General features: G+C 38.5%; 1 protein-coding gene across 13 annotated transcripts in view; it reads left to right on the top strand.

The window, feature by feature from the left end:
- The window catches only part of DMD (dystrophin), a 2,379,610-nt gene that overhangs the window by 1,744,168 nt on the left and 610,419 nt on the right, over positions 1-25,023 (top strand). For all 13 annotated transcript variants that reach the window (XM_045050793.1, XM_045050788.1, XM_045050791.1 and 10 more), the window contains one exon: positions 427-659. In XM_045050793.1, coding sequence (XP_044906728.1) covers positions 427-659 — 233 coding nt within the window. The remainder of the gene's footprint in view (positions 1-426; positions 660-25,023) is intronic.

Raw genomic sequence — 25,023 nt, 5'->3', positions numbered from 1 at the left:
GGGGCTCGAACCCACAGACCGTGAGATCATGACCTGAGCTGAAGTCGGGCGCTTAACCGACCGAGCCACCCAGGCGCCCCGTGAATACTTTTTTGTAACTAATTCCACAGTCTATAGAATTGTTATTTGAGGACTATTGAAATTAAATTAACTGTCCAGCCATGAGAATAAGCAAAATCATTTTGAACAATTGTTCAATGTACGTTAATGAAAAGTTTGAGTCTCTGAATTATCCTATCACGTAATCCTGTGAAAAGTATTCACATTGCTGGGAAAAAATATGTCATAAATAATACTTCGGCTCAAATTGTTGTGCTTTAATTAAGCTTGTTCTATTGTTATTGAAATTGGCTTCTTTCCTTGTGTTTCTAATTTTTCTTTTCTTTCCTTTTTTTTTTTCTTTTTGAAAAAAAAAAAAAAAATTAGCTCCTAGTCAGACTGTTACTCTGGTGACACAACCCGTGGTTACCAAGGAAACGGCCATCTCCAAACTAGAAATGCCATCTTCCTTGCTGTTGGAGGTGCCTGCTCTGGCAGATTTCAACCGAGCTTGGACAGAACTTACCGACTGGCTGTCTCTGCTGGATCGAGTTATAAAATCACAGAGGGTGATGGTGGGTGATCTTGAAGACATCAACGAAATGATCATCAAGCAGAAGGTATGGGGAAAAAACGAAAGCCTGGTTGAATTTGTGATTTCAAGGGAAAAATTTCCACCTGTCACTTCACTCTCCCAGACCCTTCTCCCACCAGGTTTCAGGCAGCTTTTCTCTGTCACCACACACTGTCTCTACTCTGTTCAGCCTGAGGATGATCCAGAAAAAAAGTTAATGCCTTTTTCTAAAACAGCCATAAATTAGAACGGAATGATACAAGGAAAAAACCATAAACTTGACAAGTATAATTGGCTTAATGAAATTCACTTAACAACTAGTACTTCAAAAAATCTATTTAATAAGTAGTTCAACGGAGCTCTTTACATTGAAACTGTTTGTTTTGGAAGCTTTCAGCCATAATATATTACAGAATCAAATATAATAAACTGGGAATTGGTTGTTCACTCTTTTGAGTTGTCTGGGCCAAGTTTCCTCCTTTAATGATAAGTGAAAGTTAGAATTTTTTTAGAAAAGAAGAGTACCAAACATAATATTTCAATACTTTAGATGTTAATACTGGAATTTATACAACGCCATAGTCAAATAAATATGTTCTTAATACAAAGATTGCATTTCTCAGCCTCTTGGAATCCATTCTGCAAAATCAGGACATCAGTTAGAAACATAGGAATCCATTGATATAAATCTGGTTGACTTAGCTAGAACAAATACACTATGTATCTTTTATATTTTTGAATGAAGAAGAAAAATCATTTTGAAGTGTTTATTTGCTGTAGTTATTTCGCTGGTAAGTAATTTCCAAATCTTTTCTACAGAAGTAATAAATTTCTTTGAAGATATTTAGTTAGTACACAGCCACTTTTTGAAAAAAGGAGTAAGGCAGACATTTTTTTTTAAGTGAACTTTAGCAATTCAGGAGGAATAAAAAAACTGGCTAGTAAACAATTTGCATCCAAAGTACCTTGATTTTAGACTCAGGACACCTGAATTAAGTGTTATTTCTTTGTTACTTGCAAATAACATGATTGTGGTCAAATAATTCTCTGGGTCTTAGGACACAGACCCAGGAAATAAGATCTTACCAAACTTTACTTTTGCTTTTATTTTTCTTTGAATGAGAAAAAATTAGTAAAAGTTATTCACTTGGTAAGATGTGAATACTTTTTTTTAACTAATTCCACAGTCAATTTCCTTTTCTCGACACAGGACACACAGATTCACATTCGTATTCAGCACATAGTGATGGATATGTGTGTGTATAAAGATACGTAACTAGTATATAAATATGTATAATTTGTTTTACTACTCCTTTAAATTTTTTTTAATGTTTATTTATTATTGAGAGACACAGAGAGACAGAGCACGAGAGGGGGAGGGGCAGAGAGAAAGGGAGACACAGAATCTGAAGCAGGCTCCAGGCTCTGAGCTGTCAGTGCAGAGCCTGACACGGGGCTCGAACTCACCAACTGTGAGATCATGACCTGAGCCGAAGTCGGACGCTTCACCGACTGAGCCACCCAGCGCCCCGATGTTTTACTACTCCTTTATAACAAGTATTAGTAGATACATTCTTTTTTTTTTTTTTAATTTTTTTTTTAACGTTTATTTATTTTTGAGACAGAGAGAGACAAAGCATGAACGGGGGAGGGTCAGAGAGAGGGAGATACAGAATCTGAAACAGGCTCCAGACTCTGAGCTGTCAGCACAGAGCCCAACGCGGGGCTCGATCTCATGGACCGTGAGATCATGACCTGAGCCCAAGTCAGCCGCTTAACCGACTGAGCCACCCAGGCGCCCCAATAGATACATTCTTCAGCATGAGCCTTTGAGATGTTATGCTCCTAGTAAGTAGCAGAGCAAAAATTCAAATCCAAGTCTGTTTGGTTCCTAAGCCTAAACATTCTAACTACATACACTGCTTGCCAGTACCCATGTAAGTGTGGCTATGGGTTAGTGGCATATATGTTTTTATATACATAGGCTGTGCCAGACACAGTGCTATGCATTTCCAATTTCAGGGTGCTGATAGATACAGAAATAAGAGAGATGTTCTTTCACAGTATCATGTTGAGTTCTACCAATACTTCAAGAGGTATTACTAACCAGAGGAAACAACGTGTTATAATGTTTAAGGCAAGGCCCTTGGAGTTAGATTGTCTGGTTTCAAAGCTTGACCCTTCTACTATGGTTGTGTGACCTTTGGTATGTTATCCAACCTCCCTGAACCTGAGTTTATCTGTACAACGTGGATAATGATATTATCTCTGCATTATAAGTTGTCATGAGGATGGAATTAGGTAGTGCATGGAAAATGCTTCCTATCCTGCCTTCCTACTAAAAGTCCTCAACTAATGTTAGTAATTAATATTAGTTTATAAATCTGCCTGCTCACAGAATTTGTATTATGCAGACTGTCTGTCAAATAATAATAATACTACATGAAAATAAGAGCTCATTTCCACATCTACAGGCCATTCTGCCATTGATGTTATGGCCTGTAAAAGCCACTAGGTGTTAGATTGGAAGAGGAAGTCCCCACTCCCTTGTGAAGAGCTTGTGATCTTCGCCTTTAGGATCTCTTTAGAATCGACCTGCTCAGTAGTCTTCACAAAACTAAGTTTGTCTTTTTCAGAAATGACCACTAATTTGATGCCTCTTCAGAATGATAATCTTTAAATATAGATCCAAAATTAATTCAGAGGAAAAGCTCAAATGCCGTGCCTAGGGTCACAGAAAGCCAGGAATTTTTAAATACACACACACACACACACACACACGATAGAGATATCATGTATATCATGTTTATATAGATAGATATAAATATTATATATATTATTCTCTTCCCTTGCTCAATAGTAGAGTGCTTTTCCTGCTTCTTCCCCTTGTATTAAAAAAATAATGCAAAATAATTGATAAAAAATAATTTCTATAATAAAAAATAATTTATAGCTTTAAATCACTAACTGGCCAGTAAAATGACCCTAAGTAAACATTAAACAAGTGTGAGTGTGTGTATGTGCATGTGTGTGTACATGAACAAGAAAAAGATAAGTTTGGGGAGGTATTTATTATAATATCAAGGAACATTTTTCTCTTTGTAAAACTGTAAATAAAACAATCCTTAATTTAATACTTGAGGTGTGAGAAATGAGGTAATATTCCAAAAGGACTTTATAAACTACAAAACACTATCAGTGCCAATTTGTTCATGTATACATGTAACACATTTTTATTGAGCTACTACTAAGTGCCTGGGAAATACAGAGTCGGGCGAGATAGGAATGCACAGATTAAAGTAGGTGAAGGAAAGAGAGCAAAAATAGCACTATGGTAGAAATAAATTTCTGGATAATACCTAGCACGTATTTAACACTAGTCATATGCTAGTCGCTTTTAAGTACTTCACGTGTATTACCTAATGCTCACAACAACGCTGTGAGATTGATAATAAAGCACATTGAGGTTAAATAACCTGCCCAAAGCCAAGTAGTAAAGAGATAGCAGTAGAATTTGAACTCAAGCAGTCTGGTTCCAGTGCCCCCACCCTTAACCACCATAGTTTTCTGCCCCCTTGGGCATGGCTGGGAGATGCTCTAGGGACTTACTTCAGGAAGAGGACATCTGACTAAGCCAGGGAAGAGAAAAGAGCTCTTGTCAGGAAAAGCTTCTTGAAGAGCATAACATTCAAGGCAAGTATTAAAGAACAAGCTGGCATTAATCAGGTAAATAAAAAGGGAAAGGTAATCCTGGCAGAAGAAACAAGCCACACTTTTCACTGAGGCGGAAAACAGAGTAGTGTGTTATATAAATTATGATTCCAAATGGCTGAAATTAAGGGAGTGGGGAAGAAATTGATGTGGTTGCATAGAGAGGGATGGGTCTAAAAAATAGGGATCTTTCCTTGCTAGAACAAGGGGTTTTGATTATAGCCTGCAGGCAGTGGCAACGCTGAAAGGATTTTAAATAAAGAAGTAAAATCATCAAGTGTAGTTTAGTTGAATATCAATAGGGTTCTCTGGATGTAAGCAACAGAAAACATCCTCTGATTGAATCAAGCAGAAAGTCAATGTGCTGGAACTGGCATGGAGTCAGTGAAAAAAGGCTTAGGAAAAGACAAGATACTGAGCATGCCTGGGCATCTGGTCTGTAGGAACTGCTCGAGTGTCTTTGTGACTCTTTTTTCTGCATACTGCGTAACTCTTCAGAATGCAAAATCCTGGAGAAGGGAATCCAGTTGACCTTGACTGGGTCACAAACCCAACTCTTAGCTAGAGGAGAGCAGGGAACTTTGCTTTAAAACCAACTCCTTCCAAAACCCCTCACAGTGAGGGAGAAGTTGTTCCCCTTCAAAGAAGTTGGGGTCTTTTGCAAATAGGAAAGGAAAAAGATGCTGAGCAGCCAATGAGCAATAAATGTCCCCTGAATATGTAGAACAGGATGAAGGATGCAGCAAATAAAGGGGACTTGGAGGTGATGATCATAATCGAAGCAATATGTTTATCTGTTTGAACTCTCCTCTGTGGAGACCTGAAATAAAGACTCTTCATGCCTCAGAACCTTAAATTTAAGTTTGACCCTTGCACCAACAGTAGCTGGCTCTCAATAAGTGTTGATTGCTTGATGAATAATGTGAATGAAATGTGATATAATAGCTTCATTTTTAACTGAGATTGGAATTTGGGATTTTAATTGCAGCAATTTAGGTGAGAGGTTGTAACAACATTTTATGAACCTAGGAGAACTTAGTTTTGAACTTAGGAAGTTCAGGTCAAACCTTAGACATACAGTGATTGAAATATTGTTCCCAGAAAGGTAATAAGGACCAGAAATTTGGGCAAGTTAGCTTTTCATAGTTCTAGACCTTGAATTCAAAATTATATACTTGAGATGAAGCTTCTGTTCTCCTTTACCATTAAGTTAATTTCTCAGTTTAGAAAAAATGTTCTGTCACTATTTTGAAATAACAGTAATTTTTACTAAGTGAATTATATTAAGCAAAAAATGGAAGTTAAAATGACAACTATAAATTTTTAAAAAGATTATAAAATGTAGCCATTTAAAAAAATTAAGCAACTTGGGGCACCTGGGTGGCTCAGTCTGTTGAGTGTCCGACTCTTAGTTTTGGCTCAGGTCATGATCTCACGGTTCCTGGGATCAAGCCCCTCATTGGGCTCTGTGCTGACAGTGCAGAGCCTGCTTGGGATTCTTTCTCTCCTTCTCTCTCTGCCTCTCCCCCACTTGCACGCTCTCTCTCTGTCTCTTAAAGTAAATAAACATTTTTAAAAATTTTAGCAACTTGACTGCTTAACTTTAGAGTCAAAAATATACCATTAGATTGTAAAAGGATACAGATGTGAAATATACAAATTAAACCTTTAAAAGTAAAACATACATGAAGCTCCAAGTTGATTTCCTCACATTCTGAATTAATAGCAGAGGGTGATTTGTAATTTATAGTGTCAAAGAAATCTGAGTTTTTAAAATGCTCTTTTCCTAATTGATCACATGTTTACATACAATTGAGACAAAATTGTTTTGACGATTATTCATTGTTTCCTTTTCCTGACAGTCTATCGAATGAGGGGGAAATATGTCTAGAGGTTTTTTTTACTGAAAGTGATAATTAAATATAACAATTTGGGAAAGAAAGGAGGGAAAGACAAAGGAAGACGGGAAGGGAGGATAGAGGGAAGGAAGAATGGAATATTAGGGAAAAAGAGAGGGAAGGAGGAAAGGAGAACTGGAAGAAAGGATGGAGGGTGGGAGGGAGAAGGAGGATGGGGAGATAAGAGGGGAGGCTGGCAAATTGAGGAGAGCTTTGTGGCAGTGGGGAACTGTGTTGCTATCAACACATAGGATTTAGGCAGCTATATGATACCAGTATTTTTTATACTTCTGGTGTCTGATTGCCTGTGCTAAATAAATTATAGTCTTTTTTCAAGTCACTCTGGCCAGGTGTTCAGGATAATTCGCCACTAAATCTAAACCACAGACACTTGTATTGAATAAAGAATTGAATCGGCAAAGGAGTTTTATCCTCTAATAAGACCTCTCCAGGATGGGGTTGAGACAAATTGGCCAATCTGGACAAGATGATAATAGCATTGTTCAAGATTCATTTTTAACTACACATTACACCTCTACCTGGGAGATTTCATTATCCAAAAATTGAATGAGCAGTTTTAGTAGGCACAGTGTTATTTAAATGGGAAATAATTACTTGGATGTGTTTAATTTTTTTATTGTTAAGATCAAAGTCTTTAATAAAAGTTCCATGATTATTTTTTTGAACTCTGGCTATATCTACACAAAGAGCAATTGAATGGCTCCAGAATCATTCTGATTATAACTTTTGTTGAAAAAACTCAGCCACAATCTTAAGACAAAAGAACTCGTCTAGCAGGGACCTGGGGTTGTTGAAACAGTGTTGGGGGGAAAAGGCTTTGATTGTTTAAACTAAAAAGAAAACAAAACAGAATGTTTCTTTATATTATTCTGTCGTCATGAGCATAGTAGAAAAGTGAGTATTATAAATAGTTTCCCTTATTCAACAAATGAGGAAAGTTACAGACAATATAGTTAATTGATCTAAGGTTATTTAGTGAATATCATTGTCCTAATGTAAATCCGGATCTCTTGGGCATAATATTTCTTCCTTCTTTGTCTTTTTCTATAACCTCCACCACCACCTTTCTTAAGCATCTCTTCATTTCTCCACCAAATTAAAAAAAAAAAACAAAAAAACACTATGCACAGTTTATTTCCATGGGTATCCAACAGATATCACAAGTTAGATGACATGCATCTCAGGGCAAGGAGATTGATTATTCGGGCTTTTTTCTTTTGACAAACAACCATCCAGCCCTCATCTCATCCTTGCATTTTTGTACAACCTTGTATAAGAAACACCATACCAGAGGGGGCCATCTTTCCATATATAGAAAGTGTGTGTTGCCTTCTACAAAGAATAATGTTGTAATATATTTGGCCGACGATATTTGCAAATTTTGTACTGCAATTATCTTCTGACAAATGTACATGTCTCCTCTAGAAAGCTCATAACTATGTGAATCACTGCTCCACATGCATACAATTTTCTTTCCTTACCTAATGAGAGCCAAATTCACTATTATCTTCACTGAAGGATGTAAAGATAAATCAATGTCAACAATATGATTTAGATTATACTTCTGGTCATGATAAAATAAACACTCCTTAAAGTCAAAGATCATAGAGTTGCAAACACACCCAAAAAATTCCATTCTCGAAGTGTCATAATGACCTTTTTATGGAATGTGATATCATACACTTTTTGGCTTAAAGATAAACATAAGTTTTACCAAACTACATATTTTAAAGTCTGTGAATAGAAATGCATATCTTAATACATTTCAGTTCAGTTCACTGTAAAATTTTCTGTCAAAACCTTATCAACTAAAAGTGAACCATGATATTTACATGAATTCTGATAAAAGCCAGTATACTGTGTTTTCAATAAAATACCAGTGGGATTCTGATAAGGAAGTTTATGTTTGTCATTGTTTTTAAATATTGAATTCTATCTCAAAGTTTCCTTGCTTGAGTCTAAATAGGGGTTCCTTTATATGAAATGGCCTTTATTATTTTTATAAAAATACCTAAAATATTTGATCTTCTCTGTTTTATAAGAAAGCAATATAAGTAATTCAATGTATTTTAATCTTTTTTGAAAGCTATATAATGTTATTTTACTCTGAATATTATTACCTGCTCTGGGGGCTTTTCATTTCACCATAATTTTGGGTTCCTGAAGCCTATAATTGTAGTTACAGTGTGTAATAATATAAGTTCCTCTTACTGTTGCCCTTAATGGTAGTGTAATGGTAGGTAACATTAATGTTAGGTGTATGGTTCTTTGTTCATTTATTCCTCAGTTCAACAAATTGTCTTTGAAAAGCCATGTTGCAAAGCATGCTAAAGACAGGGGACTATTAGGGAAAGATGTTGGAAAGAGATAGTGGGATAAGAGCTTGGACTTCAATTTGATTTTCTCTGTGTGTTAGCAAATAATTGAGAATATGATAATACAATGCTCACACATAATTAGTAGTTAAGTGCTTTTGTACATTTAAGCACACTTTTCTGTATATGATTACTTACATTAAAATGATAAATATATGTATATAATTAACCCCATACGAGGTAGCCATTTTTAGTAGTTTGTAATGAAAATAAATGTTACTAATATTTTTTTTCCTCCCTCCAATGGCCACTTTGAGACCTGAGTTACAATGTCATACAGATTCATTAGAACTATAGTGTCTACCTTTAAAAGGCTTTTGGTATAAGTTTTCATTCATCTGTTATTTATTGAACACTTACTGGTGAAAGGCATCAGTGTTATGTGCTCTTGGAGATTAAAAATAAAAAGAATAGGCAAAGAGAGGAAGGTGGTGGCAGAATAGGAGGGCCCTAGGCCCACCTCGTCCCTTGAATACCACTAGATAAGTATTGAATCATCCTAAATACCCCAGAAATCAACCTGAAGACTGAAAGAACAAACTCCGCAGCTAAAAGGACAGAAGAGGCCAGGTTGAAGAAGGCAGGAAGTGAAGAGATGTGGGTTACGGGATAAACAGATTGCAATCTCTGCGGAGAAGAGGGAGCTGTGGTCATAGAGAAGGAAAAGAGAGAAAGAAGCACACAGAAGAACACACAAGGAAAACATTTCCCCATAGAGACAATGGTTTGGAAAGCAAGAGGAGCTGAATTCTGTGAGTTCTTTCAACCAGTGGGACTTAAAGTCTAGAGTTTTAAAGGTCACAAGGCTTGCCTGGGATAGAGCCTGGAGAACACTGTACTGCTCCTGGATAGAAGTCAGGCAAACAACCCGGATGCATATAGTATGGAAACGGTGATCCAAAAAGTACCTAGAGCACACAATAGGGAGATCATTTACTCTTCTTGAAACATGTCCCTAAGAGGCAGCATTAATGGAGATACCTCTCCTGGAACAAAGTAGCTGTGCAGTGCCATTTTCTTACTCAGTCCCTCAGCATAAACACAGAGCCACCTACTGAAAGCAGTGCAACAACAACACTGGCTGCCAAACTTGCTTACGCTAAGTCTCAATGCCTGTTCTCTGGTGGAACTGCCCTCCTCAGCCACACTAGCCTCAGTCCCAGTGTGGTGGGCCCTTCCCACAGAAAACCAGCACAAACCCCCTCCCGCACTCTGTCTCCAGATCAGAGAAATTGGCATAATCTCCGTTCTGGTGGAGGTGGTGACAGGTCTCATTTCACAAGCAGACCAGAGCACACACAGTTAAAACTCACCACATTCAAACAAGAGACCAAGTACTACCCACAGGAGGCAATTAGAGCCTCTGCACACAGCTGGCCCCTCTGCAGACCAGAAACAACACAATAACAGAATGCGTGTAGCATACACCAGACACAATGCCTGAAGTGCCAGGCCCTGGGTCCTACAGGACCCCTTCTTCATAAGGCTCTTACTTTCAGGAGCAGGAAACATAACTAGCTTTTCTAACAGAGATAAGGCAGAGACTTAGACAAAATACCAAGACACAGGAATTTATCCCAAATAAAAAAAAAAAAAAAAGATAAGGCCACAGCCAGAGATCTAAGTGAAACAGATAAAAGTAACACGCCTGATGGAGAATTTAAAGCATCGATCATAAGGATACTCACTGGGCTTAAGAAAAGAATGGAAGATATCAGTGAGACTCTTACCACAGAGATTAAAGAGTTAAAAAAGAATCAGAGGTGAAGAATGAAATAAATGGCATTAGAAACATATTTGATGCAATGAACAGTAGGCTGTAAGAATCATAGGAATGAATAAATGACATAGAAGAATAAGTAATGGAAAGCAATGAAGCTGAACAAAAGAGAGAAAGAAGAATTATGCAACATTAGAATAGACTTAGGGAATTCAGCGACTCCATCAAACAAAATAACATTCATATAATAGGAGTCCCAGGAGAAGAGAGAGAAAAAGGGACAGAGCATTTATTTGAAGAAATAATAGCAGAAACTTTCCCTAATCTGGGAAAGGAAACAGACGTCCAGATCCAGGAGACGCAGAGCACACCCATCATAATCAACAAAAGCAGACCAACACCAAGGCGTGTTATAATTAAATTTGCAAAATATTGTGATTAAAGAAAATCTTAAAAGCAGTCCAGAAGGCGTAACTTAGATGGTAAAAGGGGATTTTTCAACAGAAGCTTGGCAAGTCAGAAGGGAGTGACATGATATATTCAAAGTGCTGAATGGAAAAAATCTGCAGCCAAGAATACTCTACTCAGCAAGACTATCATTCAGAATGGAAGTACAGATAAAGAGTTTCCCAAACAAACAAAAATTAAAGGAGTTTGTAACCACTCAACCAGCCCTGCAATTAAAGGGGATTCTTTGAGTGGACAGGAGAGACCAAAAGTGACAGTACAAATGTTGGAGACACAAAAGTACTAAAACTGAATATTCCTGTGAAAAAAATCAGTCAAGGAACTCATTCAAAAAAAGGATATAAAGTATAATAACATATACCTAAAACATGGGGAGGAGAGAAGAAAACCATGGATTCAAACTTAAATGACCATCAACTGAATATAGAATGCTCTTTGCATAAGAAAATATATACAAAGCTAATGGTAACCGTATATGAAAAAGCAGTAATAAGCATGCAAAGAGTAAAGAAAAAGAAATCCGTAAAGAAAATCAGTCATACATGAAACAGAGAAAGACAAGAAAGGATCAGAGAAAATTTCCAGAAACAACCACAAAAGGTAATAAAATGGTAATAAATATATATCTATCAATAATTAATGTGAATGTAAATGGACCAAACATTCCAATCAAAATACATAAGATGTCAGAATTGAGGGGGAAAAAAAAAAAAAGACCCGATGTGGAACCAAAAGAGCTCTTGGTTGTGTTTCTCCGTTTGTTGTACTTCTGTGCAGCCTTTACGTGCTGGACCTGCTTCGTCCCCACTCTTTTTTGCGCACGTCTTCCTGGGTGAGTGCTGGAAGGGAAAACAGCAGGACGTGCTACCAGGGCGGCAGTCTGGGGAGACTCCTGGGACTCAAAGACGAATTGGGCTCTACACTGGGAGAGGCAGGCCTCTCTCCTATGGAGTCCTTTATACACAGAAGTTCCAGTGTGGAGCTTGGTGTCTGGTGTACAAGGAAGGCTCTTTATAAGTATTTGTTAATTCAGTGGATAGGTGGATGAGAATTACTGTGTCGACGAACTTGAGCAAGTGATTTAACTTATCAGTGTTTTGCTTTCTTTTTCTGTAAATGACGTTACATTTTTTTCCCCATGTGTTTCAGGCAGTAGTTTGTAAAATACGATGAAATTACTAGATAAGTGAAATGGAAGTGAGAGACATAAATATGAGCCACATTTAAAAAAAAAGACCCATCTATATGCTGCATACAAAAGATGCCCTTTAGATCTTAAGACTCCTGCAGATTGAAATGGATGGAGAAACATTTATCATGCAAATAAATGGCTGTCAAAAGAAAGCTAGAGTAGGAATACTTCTATCAGACGAGACTTTTTTTTAAGTTTATTATTTTTAAGTTGATCTAACCTCCAAATACACGGAGGTTAGATAACATGCTACTAAACAATGAATAGGTCAACCAGGAAATAAAGAAACAAATTAGAAAATAAATGAATACAACTCAAAACGAAACGCAACAATCCCAAACCTTTGGGATGTAGCAAAAGTGGTCCTAAGAGGGAGGTATATAGCAAGAAGGCCTACCTCAAGAAGCAAGAAAAATCTCAAAACACCTATCCTTACACCTAAGGGAGCTAGAAGAAGAACAAAAAACAGCCTAAATCCAGCAGGAGGAAAAAAATAATAAGGACTAGAGCAGAGATAAATGATATAGAAACGAAAAAGAAAAAAGAATAGAACAGGTTAAGGAAACCCGGAGATGGTTCTTTGAAAAAATTCATAAAATTAATAAACTCCTAGCCAGACTTATCAAAAAGAAAAGAGAAAGGACCCAAATAAATAAAATCACAAATGAGGAAGGAGAAATAACACCACAGAAATACCAACAATAATAAGAGAATATAATGAAAACCGATGTCAACAAATTGGACAACCTGTAAGAAATGGCTACATTTCTAGAAACATATAAACTACCAAAAGTAAAACAGAAAGAGGTAGAAAACTTGGACAGTTAATACCTATTCTTCTCCAACTATTTCAGAAAATAGAAGAAGAAGGAAAACTTAAATTCCTTCTATGAGGCCAACATTACCCTGATGCCAAAATCACGTAAAAACACCACAGAAAAAGAGAGAGAGAAAGAGAAGTCCAGGCCAAGATCTCTGATGAATATAGGTGCAAAAATCCTCAACAAAATACTAGCAAACCAAATCCAACAATACATTAAAAAAATCATTCACCACAATCAAGTGGGATTTATTCCTGGGTTGCAAGTGTGGTTCAATATTTGCAAATAAGTAAATGTAATACATCAATAAAAGAAAGGATAAGAAATGTATGATCCTTACAAGAGATGCAGAAAAAGAATTTGACAAAGTACAACATCCATTCTTTTTTTTTTCAACGTTTTTATTTATTTTTGGGACAGAGAGAGACAGAGCATGAACGGGGTAGGGGCAGAGAGAGAGGGAGACACAGAATCGGAAACAGGCTCCAGGCTCTGAGCCATCAGCCCAGAGCCCGATGCGGGGCTCGAACTCACGGACCGCGAGATCGTGACCTGGCTGAAGTCGGACGCTTAACCGACTGTGCCACCCAGGCGCCCCCGTCATCCATTCTTGATAAAAACTCTCAAGAAAGTAGGTTTAAAGGGAACGTACCTCAACATAGAGAAGGGCATCTATGAAAAACTCATGACTAGTATCACCTAAATGGAGGAAAACTGAGAGCTTTTCCTCTATGAAACAAGACAGGGATGTCCACTCTCACTGCTTATATTCAACATAGTACTGGAGGTCCTAGCCATAGCAATCAAACAACAAAAAGAAATAAAGTCATCCCAATCATCAAGGAAGAGGTCAAACTTCTACTCTTTGCACATGATATGATACTCTATGTAGAAAACCCAAAATACTCCACCAAAAAAAACTGTTAGAACGTATAAGTGAATTCACTAAAGTTGCAGAGTACAAAATCAATGTGCAGAAATCTGTTGCGTTCCTATACACCAATAATGAAGAAGCAAAAAAAAAGAGAAGTTAAGGAATTAATCCCATTTATAATTGCGCTAAACATAGTAAGATACCTAACCAAAGAAGTGAAAGACCTGTACTCTGTAAAGTGCAAAACACTGATGAAAGAAATTGAAGACGATACAAAGAAATAGAAAGACATTCCATGCGTATGGAGCAGAAGAACAAATATTGTTAAAATGTCTATACTATCCAAAGTGGCGTATACAGCTAGTGCAATCCCTAATGCAGTACCGCCAGCATTTTTCACAGGGCTAGAACAAACAACCCTAAAATTTGTATGAAACCACCGAAGACCCTAAATGGCCAAAGCAATATTGAAAAAGAATAGCAAAGCTGGAGATATGGCAATTCCAGACTTCCAGTTATATTACAAAGCTATAGTAATCTAAATAGTATGGTAGTGGCACAAAAATAGACATATAGATCAATAGAACAGAAAAGAAAACCCAGAGTTGAACCCACAACTATATTGTCAATTACTCTTTGACAAAGCAAAAAAGAACATCCAATAGGAAAGGGACAGTGTCCTCCACAAATGGTGTTGGGAAAACTGGACAGCAATGTGCAAAAGAATGAAACCAGACCATTTTCTTACACCATACACAGAAATAAATTCAAAATGGATTAAAGGCCTAAATGTGAGACCCGAAATCATAAAAATCCAAGAAGAGAACACAAGCAGTAACTTCTTTGACCTCATCCATAGCAACTTCTTTTTTGATATGTCTCCTGAGGCAAGGGAAACAGAAGCAAAAATAAACTATCGGGACTTCATCAAAGCAAAAGTCTTCTGCACAGAGAAGAAAATAATCAACAAAACTAACAGGCAACCTAGTGCATGGGAGAAAATATTTGCAAATGACGTATCTGATAAAGTGTTAGCATCCAAGATATATAAAGAGCTTGTCAAACTCAACACCAAAAAACCAGATAATCCAATTAAAAAATAGAAGACAAGAATGGACATTTTTCCAAAGAAGACATCCAGATGGCCAACAGACACATGAAAAGATACTCAATATCACTCATCATCAGGGAAATGCAAATCAAAACTACTCACACCTGTCAGAATGGCTGACATCAACAACACAAGACAACAGGTGTTGGCGAGGATGCGGAGAAAGGGGAACCCTCTTGTACTGTTGGTGGGAATGCAAACTGGGGCAGCCGCTCTGGAAAACGGTGTGGAGGTTCCTCAAAAAGTTAAAAAGAGAACTTTCCTATGATCCAGCAATTGCATTACTAAGCATTTATCCAAGGAATCCAAAAATACTAAATCAAAGGCATACACGTGCCCTGATATTTATAGCAGCATTACCTATGATAGCCAGATTGTAGAAGCAGCCCAAGCGTCCATTGACTGATGAATGGATAGAGAAGATAAACACACACACTGGACTATTATTCAGAAGAATGGGATAATATTAAGAATGTAATCTTGCTATTTGCAATGACATGGATGGAGCTAGAGAGTATTATGCTGAGCGAAATAAGTCAGAGAAAGACAAATACCATATGAGCTCACCCATGTGGGATTTAAGAAGCCAAACAAACAAGCAAAGGGAAAGAAAGAGAGGCAAACCAGGAAACAGACTCTTAACTATAGAGAGCAAACTGACGGTTACCAGAAGGTGGGAGATGGGGAGATGGGTTAAATAGGTGATGAGTATTAATGAGTGCATTTGTTGTGATGAGCACAGGATGGTCTATGAAAGTGTTGAATCACTGTGTTATACACCATAAATTAACGTGATGTTGTATGTTAACTAACTGGAATTTAAATAAAAACTCAAAAAATAAAATAGTAAAATTACAAAAAATCAAATAAAAACTATATAGGCTTCAATTTTAGAATGGATCTTCTTCGAGGAAAGTGTAAAAGGGAAAAAGAGAAGTTATTGCCACAAGAAAAAAAATGCTATGGTGGTTTTAGTCATATATATTAGAATGAATGAATGAATGAATGAATGAATGAATCCCTTATTTCCTTCCTCTTAATATGTGCCTGCCTGTCTTATAGAGAAGAAATTAAGCTAGATTTCTCTTGCCACATGTCTTATTAATTTTTATCCTATAACCTTGGGGTGAAAATTTATTTTTGCATAATATGTTCTCATTTTTTTTATTTTCATGATCCAAGTTAATTGATCAGTAAATTTCCAAGGTGATCATAGCTGCATTGTTTTTGAAATGGAAGCAATAGGATTTGACTATAGTCTTGAGATCTTTGATGAATTCACTAAAAATAATACCAGGGTTTCTAGAGGAATGTGAGTCCATTCTTTATTTGATTTATAAAAGTAACTGAATATAATTTTACTAACTCACAAATCCTTTCAGATTCCTTTATCTATATGTATCACATTCTGAGTAAACAGGTAGCATCGTATTTAAGAATTAGGTATTTCTTATAATTTAATCAGGGAAAGAATATCTTCTGTATGATTTACGCCAAGGATTGACATGCTTTGATTTATCTGACGACATATTCTCCTTTCAATTAGGGAAATAGAATACACTTTGTAATGTAGACTTTACCCTCCCCTCCAAACTGATTTAATCTATGTTCAGCTCTTGGATTGTTTTTAAAACTTCCAACTAGAAATAACAAAAAGTAAAGCCATGGGCAAAGTTTGGGGCAAAAGTATATAGAGAAATCTCTACTTAAGAAAGCGGAGAGGAGAGAATAATTTGCTCTTAACTCCTTCATGGGTTTTTTCCCCCTAAAACTGAAAGAACGAGATCATTGTGAGAGGAAAGATGATCTGTAGCAACTCTGTTGAGGCTAAGCTTTTCTGTCGTGTCACATTATATGAAAATCATAAAAAGCTGCCACAGTTAGAACCATAAATGCCCTTTGAGAAATTTGACATAAAAATCAAACCACCACCTTACTCCATTTCCCCAAGTTCGATTTTATTTTTTTTTTAAGTTATATAATAGGTGTTAGGCGCTACAAGAAGACAGTTATTAGGGGCAGATAATAGCAGATGGAAAGGATTCAAACAGGCAAGAAGCTATATATAATGAGATTTTACAGTAAAATTGTTCTCTAAATCAAAATGAGGATGTATTTTATTTTTAGCATGAGGAGCTTTTTAGATGAGAACTGTGCAGCCATTTCAAGGTGTGAGTTCTAACCAAATCCAATTATGAAGTAACCACAGCAATGACTTAGGATTCCTTCACACTCCTTAAAGTTGATTATGATGATTAGAAATGTAGAGCTGACTGGTTTATCGGAGCATTGAACCTTTTGAAGTCTGTCCCTGACTTCTCTGTGAAGTTTGTTTTGATAACTTCAATCCATATCGGTCTTTTTAATCATTGATTCACTGCAAAATTATTTTGTCCATTAACTATATATTTTCTTGTAAAGCCGTTTCTCTTGTCTTAAACTTCTCTTTTAAAACATTTATTGTCAGGGCACCTGAGTGGCTCCGTCGGTTAAGCATCCACCTCTTGGTTTCGGCTCAGGTCATGATCTCACGGCTTCGTGGGTTCGAGCCCCGCATTGGCCTCTGTGCTGGCAGCACAGAGCCTGCTTGAGATTCTCTCTCTCTCTCTCTCTCTCTCTCTCTCTCTCTCTCTCTCTGCCCCTCCCCCACTTGTGCTGTCCCTGTCTCTCTCAAAATAAATAAATATACTTTAAAGAAACCAAAATAAATTAAAACATTTACTGTCATTTGACTTTTTACATTTTTCTATTTTAACCCTTGAGATGAATTTAAATTCTCTCAAAGGCCGGCATGATATTCTTTTTGCTGTAGCAGCTAACGGCATACTAGGTGTTTGATAAACTATCGTTTGTTTATTTTATCTTCATGGATGATTAGTTTTACTTGGCATTTAAAATTTAACAATCTGTTATAAAGGCATATGCATATTTTACCTTTTAAATGCAGCATGATTTATGCTTGTTTTTGATCGGTGATGGATGAAAGGCTTCTGGGAATTAAATTTACCACATTGAACAAAAACAGTGATAATTTTAGACTAAGAATTTTAAAAATTAAAGGATTGTTTTTCCCAATTAAGACGGTTAGGATTGTGTTTGGCTCTAGGTGACAAAATGCTCGTTACAATAGCTTGTCCACATAGGAGGTTTTCTCACATAGCAGGACCTCCACGATTCCAGGGTAAGTCCAGCAGCCTCAAAATCATGTGTCCCAACTCCTACTGCCGTCTTTAACATGTAGGTTTTCTCCCTTCCTGTGGTCTCAAGACGGCTAAGCCGCCTCTAAGAGCTCCGGCTGTGTTTTAAAATGGAAAAGGGGGAAAAGGGGGGCGGGGGGTAAATGCACGTGCCGGGTGTCAGCTTCTACTTATAAGGAAAACAAAAGCTTTTCTGTCCACCCCACCTAAAAGAGGTCTGCTTAGAAGGCCTTGACCTGAAATGTGTCACGTGACCACTGGTAGCTTCTAGACACCAAGAGATCCAGATTTTCCCTTCTTCGGACCTAAGGAACTTTTAATTAGGTAAAAATGATGTGACTGCTTTCTTAGTTTTCAACTCACAGACATGGCACGGAGGTGCGCATGGAAGAGAATAACCCTAGCATTAATGTTCAGTAGTAGGCGTCACTTCCCTCTCTTTATAGTCCTAGCACACAAAGGTCACTGAAAACAGTGTAAATTAAGTGGGGAATTGAATGCACTGTGCTTCTATTTCCTCTTCCTCTTCTCTTCTCAAGGAGTAGCTTCCCAATTAACCGTATGTGTTGTCGATAATTCTCTCAATCTGCACCGTCCAATACAGTAGCCACTGGCTACCTGTGGCTGTTGAAATTTAAATTAATTAGACTTTAAGCGCTTCCTCTTCCATGCTCCCAGGCATCCCAACAGGAGGGTCCGGGAGAGGTCACGCAACTTGGGGGTCCCAGAGGGTCCGGGTTCCCGCGAGTCTGGGGCCAAGCGAGTCCCGGGTCCGGGCGATCTGGGAGTGGGGACTGGCTACTCCAGCGGTGCCCAGGGCGTCCAGGCTGGAGAGGCGCAGGCGGCAGGAGTGAGCCTTCCTGCAGGAACATGAGGAAGCACCATGGACAGACTGTGCTTCTGGGGAACACGAACGTGGGCAAGATGTAGCTGCCGCAAAGGTACAACGAGTGGCACCCCCTGGACGTGGACAGCGCAGTGGGCGCTGCTTTCTACCTGAGGCAATGGTACTTCTACAGCATCTCCGTCTGGGACGCCGCAAATTTTCATGGTCCTGCTGCCCTGGGCCGGCTGGCCTAGGAAGATTCCAGCATTCATTTCAAAGGTGGAGAGAAGGCAGCCTGCTTGGGATCTCCAGATCCACAGGGTGAGACGGTGATGGGCACACTGGGTTTTCTTTCTGCCCCATTTACCCCAGCCTTGCAGCTGAAGAAGCCAGAAATTCAAAAGTGCCAAAGGGCACAGACAAGATGAAAAGTCTGTTCTTTTGCCTAAGGATCACGAAAGAGGTAGCCTGATAAGACAGACCTTTTAAACGATAACTGTTGTACTCCAGCCAAACGCCCAGAAAAAAGGGGGCACCGATATCCCCGCCATCAAGGTCTTGTAGGAGCTGGGGCTCTCACCTCTGCCAGGTGGTGAGGAGCCCCCCTTCCCACACTCTGTGGTGCCACTGGAGGCTGCATGGGGAGTTTGGACCCCTGCCTCCACCTGCCGGGAAAGAGAAAGCCCCAGGCCCTGCTGGGATGAAGGAGCCAGTTCAAATGGAAGATTTAATTAAGTAAGATCCAGCATCCCAAAGTACAGGATGGAAATGTCTGTGTTTCAATTAGGGAAAAAAAGAAACCTCATCATACATCAACCAGGAAGAGCTCCAACTGAGTCAGAAAAAGACAATCACTGGTTGCCAACCTGGAGCTGACGGAGATGGCAGGGTTACCTGACAAGGTCTTTAAAGCAGCCATCTTGGGGCACCTGGGTGGCTCAGTCGCTTCAGCGTCCGCCTTCAGCTCAGGTCAGGATCTCGTGGTCCGTGAGTTCGAGCCCCACGTCGGGCTCTGTGCTGACGGCTCAGAGCCTGGAGCCTGCTTCGATTGGGTTTCTCCCTCTCTCTGCCCCTCCCTCGCTCATGTTCTGCCTCTCTCTGTTTCTCAAAAATGAATAAACGTTAAACAAAAATTTAAAGCAGCCATCCTAAGAATGTTTCGGTGAACAATCGTGAAGACTTAAACAAATGAAAAAAAAAAATAGCCTCAGTAAAAATATTTAAAGAAGACCCAAATGGAAATTTCGAAACTGAATTTTAAAAAGCAATAACCAAAATAAAAGGCTGAGTGGAAGAACTCAACGGCCACGTGGAGGGGAGAGAGAAGAAGGAACAGGAACGTTGTACGTTGGAAGATAGAGCACTAAACACTAGCCAACCTAAAATACAGAGAGAAACTAGAGGGAGGTGAACAGATCCTCAGGGACCTGTAGCCCAGAAGATCCAACACTGTGCCATCACAGCTCTGGAAGGAGAGGAGTAAGGGCGGGGCTGACAAAGTCCTAGAGAAAGTAATGGCCGAGAACTTCCCAAATTTGGCCAGAGACATAAACCTGCAGATTCCAGAACCCGAGAGAAGTCCAAACAGGATAAGCCAAAAGAGATCCTTGCCAAGACACATGATAATTAAATTCTGAAAACTAAAGACAAGGAAAAAAAAAATCTCGGAAGCAGCCAGAGAGGGGGAAAAAAATCAGAGTGATGGCAGATATCACGTCAGACACTATGGCGGTCGGAAAGAAGTGGCATCTTTTTTTTTTTTCAACGTTTATTTATTTTTGGGACAGAGAGAGACAGAGCATGAACGGGGGAGGGGCAGAGAGAGAGGGAGACACAGAATCGGAAACAGGCTCCAGGCTCTGAGCCATCAGCCCAGAGCCTGACTCAGGGCTCGAACTCCCGGACCGCGAGATCGTGACCTGGCTGAAGTCGGACGCTTAACCGACTGCGCCACCCAGGCGCCTCGTGGCATCTTTTTTAAGTGCTGAAAGGAAAGGTGAAGAATATTGATAAATAATTCTTGTCCATCTTCAGTCCCAAAGACATGCTTCTGTTGCATATCCCACAGCGTTGACCCAGGACTTTTCACTTGTTCTGTTCTTTAATTTTTTTTTTCTGTTTTTACCTTTGAGAGAGAGGGAGAGAGACAGGGTGCGAGTGTGGGGAGGGGCAGAGAGAGAAGGAGACACGAATCAGAAGCAGGCTCCAGGCTCTGAACTCACAGATGGTGAGATCATGACCTGAGCCAAAGTCGGACACCCAACCGACTGGGCCACCCAGGCTCCCCACTTGTTCTGTTCTTTAAATTGCATAGAGTGGAATGCTATTTAATGCTTAATATGCTATTTAGGCAAACCTGGGAGGGTTTTTTTTTACATGAATTTTGAATGCTTTTAGCTTTGTAGTTTAAAAGTGGGCAATAAGTGATGGGCATTGAGGAGGGCACCTGTTGGCATGAGCCCTGGGTGTTGTATGGAAACCAATCTGACAATAAATTTCATATTTTAAAAAACGGGCAATAGGCTTTGCATACATAATCGTTTTTGGTTTTTGGTAAAATTGTCTTGGCTTTGTTTTATTTTTAAGTAAGGTTCATTGAATATTTGCTTACATGCAGTCAAATTCACCCTTTTTAATGTATAGTTAGGAGTTTTGACAAATACATAGAGGTGTACAACCACAATCAAAATACAGACCATTTCCATTATTTACAAAAATAATTAGAAATAAATTAAACTTTAAAAATCACTGCGTCATTCACACTTGCCACGTTTCAAACAGCACATGTGACAAGTGACTACTGTATCAGACAGCACGAATACAGAACACTTCCATCCCTGTAGAAAGTACTGGTGGCCAGTGCTGTCATAAATTGCTATAACACACGTGGTTCCTGTTTAAATTTATTTCAGATATCAATAAAACAAAATTAGGGAAGGAATAAATTATCCGTTGTTATCTTTTTGCTTCTGTGTATTTTTTAATTGGAGAAAGAGAAAGCAATCACTTTGACCATAGCTTAATTCGCCTGCCATATTCTGAAGAGGTCCATTCGAATCCATATACCTAGTGTTAGGGCATCAGTTTCAACATTCTGAGTTATTAAGACCCAAACACACCCATGGAGTTGGAGAAAATATGTAAGCACTTTGAAGATTACCAGATCTAACATGATCAAACAGGAATATAAGTAATATGGCTCATGTCATATAATTTTTTTTTTAAAGATCAAGTTTGCTTTGACCTGTCCTACCTGGTCCTACCTGTCCTACCTGGTCCTACCTGTCCTACCTGGTCCTACCTGTCCTACCTGGTCATACATGTTCTGTTCATTGCACCATTATCCCAAGGCCCAGGCTCCTAGATTTTTTCTTCTTCTTCATCACCAATCATGTTCCAACCAGAACAGCCCCTCTTGCCTCTCATAATTTCAGTTGTTTATTGTATGCTATAAAAAAATTGGAAAATGATAAATATTAAGATCTTCACTAGGAAATATACTCTTGTTCCTAGGAGTAGAATATCTCAACATTTCCCCAGCTGTTCTGCAGAATACTAGACATTCCTCCTGAAAAAGTCAAATAAGCTGAGAGTTGTGCATGGACTTTGCGTGTTACGGAGAGCTGAGGTGTTATCACCGTAGCAAAGTCCCTGACAAGTCCCACAGGGATGTTAGCATCATTTAGCTCAGCATTTCTCCATAGAAATTGTTTGTGTGGCATATCCGAGGAACACAATTTAGAGAATGCTAATTTATTTAAATTAAGACTCTGTGAGTCACTTGATTTCTCTGCATGCGTTTGTTTTCACCAAATTAATCTTTCAGAACTCTTTTAACACTGTCTGTAATTTGGGAAGGCATGTGTGCCCAATTTGAGGGCGGCATTTGTGCCTCTCATTGTGATCCACCTACCAGGGTCCAAGGAATGAAGCTTTCTCCAGAATGAATATCTGAGGGAAAGAATTTAGGAAGTATTCTATAAAATCAGCGCTGTCTGTGAAGATATATTTATATATTACATATCATTTGTATTTTAAATGTTGATTACTTATTAAAATCTGCATGAGTGTTAGAGAGAAGCACACAATGTACAGCATCATTTAAGGACATTAAATGCCTGTATACATTTTAGCATTTTCCTATGTAAAGTCTAAATGACTGAAATCACACACACTTCGTGTTTTTTTTTTTTTTTTAAGGAGAAACTTTTATCTCTTCCTCTGTCTGTTCGGTTACAGAGATCCTCAATGGGAATATATAAGAAGAACCATAAATTCTATTTACATTTATTTTTATCTCCTTCTTTAAAAGTTAATATTTCTGGGGCGCCTGGGTGGCGCAGTCGGTTAAGCGTCCGACTTCAGCCAGGTCACGATCTCGCGGTCCGTGAGTTCGAGCCCCACGTCAGGCTCTGGGCTGATGGCTCGGAGCCTGGAGCCTGTTTCTGATTCTGTGTCTCCCTCTCTCTCTGCCCCAACCCCGTTCATGCTCTGTCTCTCTCTGTCCCAAAAATAAATAAACGTTGAAAAAAAAATTTTTTTAAATAAAAATAAAAATAAAAGTTAATATTTCGTTTATATTTTCTCCAAGACCTACTATATTAATAAAGTTATACGTGTATAAAATTTGAATAAGTATGGATTGGTATGTATGGGCCACTTTTTTTATTTTTTTAATTTAATTTAATTTTTTAGTATAATTTATCGTCAAGTTAGCTAACATACAGTGTATACAGTATGGTCTTGGTATTGGGGGTAGATTCCCGTGATTCATCGATTCCATGCAACACCCAGTGCTCGTCCCAACAAGCGCCCGCCTCCATGCCCATCAACCATTTTCCCCTTTCTCCCCTCCCCCCATCTACCCTCAGTTCTCTGTATTTAAGAGTCTCTTATGGTTTGCCTCCCTCCATCTCTGTAACTATTTTCCCCCCTTCCCTTCCCCCATGGTCTTCTGTTAAGTTCCACATATGAGTGAAAACATATGATATCTGTCTTTCTCTGACTGACATACTTCACTTAGCATAATACCCTCCAGTTCCATCCATGTTGCTGCAAAGAGCAGGATTTCATTCTTTCTCATTGCCAAGTAGTATTCCATTGTATATATAAACCGCCTCTTTATCCATTCATCAGTGGGCCACAATTTTTAAATAGTAGGTGTGTTCAGTCAGAAAAATTTGGAGACTTCTGCTCCTCAATGTGTCAAATGTCAGCTGTCCCTGTGCCTGTAATTAGGTACCTTTGGTAATTTGGATTGTAGTATTGTTTTCTGAAAAGAAGTTATGATGTGAAGGATCTTATGTAAATTTAGCTGATGGGGAGGTTCCCCTCTTGTAGTTTCTTGAACTCCTCTTTACTGAATAGAAAACTACTTTTTCAATATGAAAAAGAGCTTATAATCACAGATGTTCCCTTAAGTCTTTGTCTCTTTAAATTTGATTTTTTTTTTTTACAACCAGAAGGCATGTTCTAGCTTATTTCTTTCTTTCTTTGACTCTTGAAGCTTAGGTATCAAATTAAAAGTTAACTTGCTTTAAATTGCTTATAAAATACCCTTTACTTGGGGTGCCTGGGTAGCTCAGTCGGTTAAGCATCCAACTTTGGCTCAGGTCATGATGTCATGGTTCATAAGTTTGAGCCCCACATCGGGCTCTCACATGTCAGTGTGAAGCCCCTTTCGGATCCTCTGTCTCTCTCTCTCTGTGCCCCTCCCCCATGTTATTTCTCTGTCTCTCAAAAAATAAACATTAAAAAGAAACCTTTTTTTTTAAATAGCCTTTACTTGAGCAGCTTCCTAATTGCATCATATCCACTTTTAAACTTGTGTATTAAGCTTTTTATCCAATATTTAAGTCATATAAAATGTGTCACATCTGTTTCTTTAAAAAAAAATCTATGTATGGGGCGTCTGGGTGGCTCAGTCGGTTAAGCGTCCAACTTCGGCTCAGGTCATGATCTCACGGTCCGTGAGTTCGAGCCCCGCGTCAGGCTCTGTGCTGACAGCTCGGAACCTGGAGCCTGCTTCGGATTCTGTGTCTCCCTCTCTCTGACCCTCCCCCGTTCATGCTCTGTCTCTCTCTGTCTCAAAAATAAACATTAAAAAAATTTAAAAAAAAAAGAAATCTATGTCAATTCCTTTACATTGGAAGATTCTTCAGGTAATTTAGTGACTGTGATTTTAAGCCTTTTGTAT

The sequence above is a fragment of the Felis catus genome, chromosome X, assembly GCF_018350175.1.
Source record: "Felis catus isolate Fca126 chromosome X, F.catus_Fca126_mat1.0, whole genome shotgun sequence".
Taxonomy (NCBI): Eukaryota; Metazoa; Chordata; class Mammalia; order Carnivora; family Felidae; genus Felis; species Felis catus.
The sequence above is the reverse complement of the archived record's forward strand: the minus strand, read 5'-3'. Positions and strand labels throughout refer to the sequence as shown.